At 33.1% G+C, this 7,695-nt stretch overlaps 1 protein-coding gene across 1 annotated transcript; it reads right to left on the bottom strand.

Moving 5' to 3' along the window:
* Positions 1-2,938: 2,938 nt before the first annotated feature.
* Positions 2,939-4,103, bottom strand: LOC136781588 (suppressor of Mek1-like). Its single transcript, XM_066740480.1, has 3 exons — positions 3,234-4,103; positions 3,115-3,149; positions 2,939-3,047 (listed from the first exon to the last, which is right to left on the bottom strand). The coding sequence occupies exons 1-3, from the start codon at positions 4,101-4,103 to the stop codon at positions 2,939-2,941; spliced, it is 1,014 nt and encodes a 337-aa protein (XP_066596577.1).
* Positions 4,104-7,695: the final 3,592 nt, after the last annotated feature.

The raw sequence follows: 7,695 nt of genomic DNA, 5'->3' as shown, positions 1-7,695 counted from the left end.
GTGTGTAGGTTTTATCATCCTGCCTAATGGTCTTTTTTTATTTAAAAATAAAATGATTATGATAATAGAGCTAACCACTCATCACCCCCTGGGGAAAGATATAGTCCTTAACAAAACAGGTGCAGCTCCTTATTTCATTAAAATGAAGAGAGAAAGTGGGGGGGGGGGGGGATAAAAAAATGTGACAATATTGACTACAAATTTTTTATGTATGGGTCATGGGGTTTCAAACACTCTCCCCACCTTAAAACCATTCAAATTTCATAAGTACGCATCAGTTGTTGTTATAACTGACTTTGAGTTAGACGTATAAACCATTGAGTGAATTGAAACGTCTAGATATTTATTCATAAGACGGAGAGAGAAAGAGAGAGTGAAAAATCAGTGTTATTGAAGAAGAAGAGAGAAAATGAGAGGAAATACAAAGAAGAAAGATATGTTTTCCTTGAGCGTAAATAGAGTGAGAAACATACACTGCCGGTCAAAAGTTTAAGACCACTTGAGAAATTTGGTTGAAAATCTGTCACTTCTTTAAACGTCCATAACTTCGTAATGAGGAAAGATACAATAAAATTCAAAAACCCGTTGGAAAGCTGATAAAATTCTACATATAGTGTAATTAGCTCAATGCACGGAAAACGTGTAGTTATCGAATTACAATTAAATAAAAATGCTACTAAATTTAAAATTTTTAATTTTTCATTACGTCAATTCAACTTTTTGTAGCACTTGCAATAATTATGGTAATTCTGTGAAACTTTGGTGACATAAAGTTCAAAGCTTCAGCTTTCATTTGAGTCATCAAACGTCACGATATTCATTGTATTTCCTTATTTTCATAACTTTTTTCCGAGTAATGTCGAGAAAATTTTTGACCAAAAAACAGCTGCCCAAGCATTTGAAACAATTTCAGATTGAAGAATCCGTCGGTATTAAACGACCTATTCTACTTGTTTCATATTGCACTTTTATTCAATTAACATAAAACACCATTAATTTTTAAATTAAATCAACAAAAGTAGAGTAATGATTAACCAAATCTATTTTATTAATTCTAAGATTTACAATTATCATATTTCTTTTAACTGCATAAAAGTGCAATATGAAACAAGTAGAATAGGTCGTTTAATACCGACGGATTCTTTAATCTGAAATTGTTTCAAATGCTTGGGCAGCTGTTTTTTGGTCAAAAATTTTTCTCGACATTACTCCGAAAAAAGTTATGAAAATAAGGAAATACAATGAATATCGTGACGTTTCATGGCTCAAATGAAAGCTGAAACTTTGAGCTTTATGTCACCAAAGTTTCACAGAATTACCATCATTATTGCAAGTGCTACAAAAAGTTGAATTGACGTAACGAAAAATAAAAAATTTTAAATTTAGCAACATTTATATTTAATTGTAATTTGATAAGTACTCGTTTTCCATGCATTGAGCTAATTCCACTATATGTAGAATTTTATCAGCATTCCAACGGTTTTTTGAATTTTATTGTATCTTTCCTCATTACGAAGTTATACACGTTTAAAGAAGTGACTGATTTTCAACCAAATTTCTCAAGTGGTCTTAAACTTTTGACCGGCAGTGTATTTGTACCAAATATTCGACTATACCATGAATATCAGTTAACTAAAATTTCAAAGGTTATAATGAGGTATGGTCAACAAATACAATTAATGTTAAACACTGTAGAATGTCTTCGAGTACCATTGAAAATAAGTAGAAATATATTGGAAAATCATCCAGAGATCTTTGATGAAATCTGTGAAACACTTGAAAAATATGAAAAAGTGAATATCAAATTTGAAGATCTAACGAGGAAAACTTTTATATTTCACATATATCAAAAAAAAAGTTGTTAAACAAAACGAATGATGACGATGAAAATACAGAAGGGAATGGAGCTTTTGGAGACGAAAGAGTTGAAGGAGAGGGAGGAGAAGAAGTGGAAAGAGAAGAAAAGAAAGAGTATTTAAATATGATGTATCAAATTAAAACTTACAATAAGTATTAAAGGAATATGGTATAAATGCTTTAAAATAACTTTTAATTATTTTTTTCTTTGTTATTTCAATCTCTCTCTATTTTACAGATTAAAGGTTTTCCCCTCTTCCCCCCATCAATCTTATTCATCAAAATGTGTAATCAGTGTTTGACGTAAATCACATACACACACTACGCCCACACGTTTGCATTGTAAGTAGACATACTATGCCGATTCTAGCCCCCCCCCCCCACTCCTGTCCACTCGGATGAGCCTGGTTGCGAGGTAGTGGGGGGAGCCAAGAAGTGCTAAGCGGAGGTGGTGGGGGAAATCGGAGGCTCCACGTGAGCTCGCAGCAAGTATGGGCGAGAGGGTTGCGGGGGTGCGGGAGGATACTTGCAGCCTTTTGAAGTAACACCCCCACTCGTCTGACGTCAGGTCCCAGTCGGTAAAAGCAGTTTCCTAGATGGTAAAACAGATTCCCCCTGCGTTGATTTTTTCGCTCGCATAACCTTGAATCTTTGCAGCATATTACTGACCCCGCTGAGCCCCCTTTACAATAAATGTAGCTGAGTGTGTTGCTTTTTTCCATAGCTCAGCAATTTTTAAACTAGTATATAATAGCATGTGCAAATATTTGATTTATTCATTGAACAACTTATGCTTGGGTTAACTACTGCTAGGCACTAGGAGCAGAGACAAATCACGATGTCTTCAATTAAATATCAATAAGCACACTCATATTCTGCTCTTCCAAAGTTCTCTATCTTCTATTTAATTTTATAAATCAACAAAACAAAAATAAACCTTATTATATATGTTTTTATTGTAATAACAGTTAATTATAAAATGGTATTATTGAAATATACATTGATTAAAATGTTGATAACATAAATGTACAATGTTACATTTTTTTAAGTTATATATTTTCAGAAGATAATAGTTCAACAATTACATCTCGTTTTTCTTGACCCAATCTTCTCCTTTCAGTGCTTGAAGCCACGGTAATAAAGCTGCTGGTTCATACATATAACATGCTTTTTTTTTAAAAAAGACTACTCTATTTTAAAATGATATTTATAATTCGAAACTTCGTAACTATGAGATAGTAATTCCTGCTATAAGACCTTTTTAAATAGTTCTTGACAGATGTCAGTGTTAACTGAAAAGTACATACAATCATCATATGCACTCAATATTACTATGTAAAGGCTAGAATGCTATAAATATATACCTATTCGTTTACTTCATCTTCAATTATCATAGCATTCTCGCTGTCGATTATTACAGTAACTTTATTATTTTCAAAAATCGAGAAATTGTCCTTAATATCATCACTATTATCACTGTCAATTATTTCAATTACAGTATCAGCATCATCAGAATCATCTACATCGAATACTTCGTTTAGTTCATCTTCAATTATCATGTCATTCTCGCTGTCGATTATTCCAGTAACTTTATTATTTTCAAAAATCGAAAAATTGTCCTCAATATCATCACTATTATCACTGTTAATTATTTGAATTACATTATTAGCATCATCAGAATCATCTGCGGTCAATACTTCAGTTACTTTATCTTCAACCATTGTCTCGTTCTCACCGTTGATAATTTCAATAACATCAATATATTCCTCGCTACAGTCATCACTATCATCACTATTATCACTATTATCACTGTCAATTATTTCAATTACAGTATTAGCATCATTAGAATCATCTACATTGAATACTTCGTTTACTTCATCTTGAATTATCATGTCATTCTCTCTGTTGATTATTCCAGTAACTTTATTATTTTCAAAAATCGAAAAATTGACCTCAATATCATCACTATTATCACTGTCAATTATTTGAATTACAGTATTAACATCATCAGAATCATCTGCGGTCAATACTTCAGTTACTTCATCTTCAATCATTGTCTCGTTCTCACCATCGATTATTTCAATAACATCAATATATTCCTCGCTACAATCATCACTTATAGTTTCCTCACAACGTTGCATAGTTGTATTAATTTGAAATAGTAATTCAAATAATAAGTTCATATCTCTTTCAATTTCATTTAATATATTGTCACTACAATTGTATATAACTTTAATATTAGCCATTGAAATATTTTTTCTTCAAAATGTCTCCTTTACTTTAAACTGTTAAAGCAGAGGATGAAACAAAAATCTAATGAACTGTTTAGAGCTACTCAAGTATTTAAAACATTTCCACCACCAACTACCTTAATAAAAGACACCCTTTCAACAGAAACGTTGGAAGTGTGTGTACTTATCATTCATATTTTATTTCTTTTGATGGAATTACACCCTACTTTAGATAAGCAAACACATATCATCATCATCTTGCTAAGCGATGAAACCAAAATCATCGTGAGAATCAACGGAATAGAGTTTCAAGACAGAAACGTTTAAGGTATAACACATACACATGCTTTTAATAAAAGAAGAAGAATAATTTTATTAATAAGCCTATGTCGTTTTATTCTTAAATATGATATATATTAGAAAGATTTGTATGAACGATGTATGTTTCGGATGTACAAATACTTTTGATGCATCAAATTTCAGCAAGAGAGAAGCCTGCTTTAAATATACAAATATCTTTGACGTATTAAATATCAGCACGTGATTAAAATTTAGTATCTCTTATACGCTCCACACCGGACCTTAACGTATAACGATATGTCTACGTATGGTGAAATTGAGATCTTCAGCAAGATCATATTTTTTTAAAAAAATATTAATTTATATTTTATCAAGATCATAGATCTTTACAGATATGTTGATCGCTAACACATTGAAGATCATCAAAATGTCCTTGAATGATTCATGCATATTCTTTTAATGGAGTCATAATTTGATTAATCAGCAGTATATCATCTTACTAATCAGTGTTGATGACATATTAAACATCTGCACACGTTTTCAACACAAAATTATTTACCCCCTCCATCAACAATTTTTCTATATAAATGGATTCGAACAATAGTGAACCAGCTTCAATCTGTTCAAACTCTAGTTAGTGCATCGACCGCAAAACCAGCAAGAATCTTCAGATCAGTACTTTAGTTAGTGCATCAACCACAACCAGTAAGAATACTCAGATCAGTTTATACCTCAGTCTCAACTGATAAAGAAAGGTAGGAATATATTATTCAAATATTGTTTTAATTTTCGATAATAATAATAATAATAATATTCTTCTGCAATAAAGGGTCTAGATAAAATGGCATTTTTAACTGGAGTTAATGCATTCGCTTTCATCCCTGAGAAGACATTTGTTAAATTAAACAGTCTCGAGGAAAATAAAGAATATGAAATAAATGAAATGATGAAAATAAAGACTAAATATGGAATGAGGATAATAGCGAAACTATTAACGGAGGACTGGTTTTATCTCCCTGCCCGGATGGTTGCCTTACTCGAATCACAGGATCAGTTTACGGAGCTGATAAATGCAGCATCACAAAATATTTTAATCATGAAATACTTAGGCGGGAATTATAATAATTTAGAATTTAAGATTAAACAATAAGTGTTTTGCATAATAAATGAGTGAATAAAATGCTTTATATATATATTTATTAAAAAGTGCTTTATTTTTTTTCTAACCTTACATATCTAACTTACATTTCTAACAATATTCGTAAGCGGATTATAGTCTATAATTTTATCATGTATAATTAAACAATAGGCTGTAGTATTACTCGGAATATTTTTCCAACACTCGATTTCAATCTTAACATCGACCGTGCCGCTTTTCACTGACTCGTTCTGATGTGAACAATCAATTACAAAGAGCGGACCGTATTGCAAGAAGTTTAGGTAATCGAGCATTGGTTTCGGCAGTTTTTCTCCAGCATAATATGAGTGGAAAAACTTTACATACATATCATAGAGTACGGAGTAGCGAGATTTCGTGAAATCAGTATCGAGACGATCGTACGGATAAAATTCAGAATTTAAATAGACTTTAACATCACGTACATCGCAATCGCTAAATTTAAGTACATTCGAATATTGATCGTTCTTCTTATTTTTTCTAAACGCCAGTATCATGTATCGAGGCTTCTCCAATTGTGTAGCTGCTTTCACAGCCCACGTATGTCGCTGTGTTTCAGGGAGAAGCGGATATTTGTAGAGCTCCCAGAAACGAAAAGCCATCGTGAGGTTTTTATTCTGCTTGATAATACGTAGAAATTGTAGTTTGGTAAATCCATTCAAAGTCACATGAAGTATTCTCCATTGCATTCGGTACAGTTCGATTCTTGAATCGGTAAACTTATTCGATGAAAATATTGAATTGATATCATTACGTGCTCGTATCAGAATAAGCTCATGGCGAGCATTGATGATGACACGTTTGTAATCTTCGCAGAATCCTAACATCATATGCAGGGGAACGCAAAAGCTGAAATTGTTAGTGACATTTTCACGGTCTTGAGTCTCGATAAACCAACCAGAATGACGTAGACTCATACTCTCTTCAGTGCTTAAGGATATGAGATTCTTAATACTGGTAGTAATGCCGACGTTTTTACAACGATCGATTTCAATACCATTCAATTCATACCGAATTTCATCGAATAAGAATGCCATGGAATTAGCGTCGAGCATAACTTTATCCAACAAAGGTGTGTCAGCAGCACGAGTACCTTCAATCAGCTTCCCCTCTATGTAGAGGTAACTACCACTGGGCAAAAGAATCAAATCTTGCTGTTGTGTATTGGGATACGGATTTCATCGCTATTTCCCAATGGTGCATTCGCATACGGATTGTAAGCATGTATTTCCAATTTAGTGATGCGGTTGTCGTACGCAGGCTGTGCGGTAACGTTCAATGGATCCATGATTTCTTTTCTTCACAGTCAGACCCAATGAGTGTAAAAAATCTATATTTTTTCTTGTCAACACTTTTTTGCCACCGATCACGTTGTTCCCTATTTCACTCTGAGCTGATGTATTCAGCTCTGTTGCAGCTAATTGACTGATTGGTTCATCGAGTAATGTTGGTTTATAATCGTCGGTATTCTTCTAAATCAACATCTTCTAATGTGTAATCGTATGGTGATTTCCTCCTTTCCAAAATTTACAGGACGATTGTCTTGATCGAGAATACGTAATGTGAGGCGATCGATTACCCTTGCAATGACTGGCAAGTAAATGACGTTCTTCGGTGTTTCCGAGATTTTATAGCCTGGTGGAACGCTTGGGAAAAATTCGTGGATGACATGTCGTGGTCTACCGTTCATATATGCATCAGCGGTAATATTATATTCGATACGTAGAATATTTACTTTTAAAATGTTCACAGGTTCGTCTGATTCAGCCCAAGTGTTTGGTAGGATTACGCGGTCTGACGAAAATCCTAGCAGAGAACCAATATTATTCATTTTTGTAAAATCAATAGAATATTAACACATTATTTCACTTTTCAGTGTGTTATTGTTGGCGCGCAGAATAATAACATTATCATCATAAGGTAACTCCAACCGCATACGCAAGTATTCATTTATCGCACTCAACTCATAACAGCCTGTAGGTATGGTTATTAGTTTATTTTTGCCAAAGTAAAAATTATTATTCCTCTCATCTACATTGGCGATCGAGTAGAAACTTTGAAAATCTACGAGCCCCAGTTCATAGTGACCGTCGTCTAGATTGATCGGAGGGAAAAAATTTGATTCCAATA

Source organism: Prorops nasuta, unplaced genomic scaffold (assembly GCF_024137725.1).
Source record: "Prorops nasuta isolate Cenicafe-Biocafe unplaced genomic scaffold, Cenicafe_Pnas_1.2 PNAS00023, whole genome shotgun sequence".
In the NCBI taxonomy this organism is placed as follows: domain Eukaryota; kingdom Metazoa; phylum Arthropoda; class Insecta; order Hymenoptera; family Bethylidae; genus Prorops; species Prorops nasuta.
This window is presented reverse-complemented; position numbering and strand designations above follow the sequence as displayed.

Coding starts and splice junctions, on each gene's coding strand:
- LOC136781588 (XM_066740480.1), bottom strand. CDS start 4,103: ATGGCTAATATTAAAGTTATATACAATTGTAGTGACAATATATTAAAT. Junction 3,150..3,233: donor CTATGATAATTGAAGATGAA/GTAAACGAATAG, acceptor TGTACTTTTCAG/TTAACACTGACATCTGTCAA. Junction 3,048..3,114: donor GTCAAGAACTATTTAAAAAG/GTCTTATAGCAG, acceptor ATTTTAAAATAG/AGTAGTCTTTTTTAAAAAAA.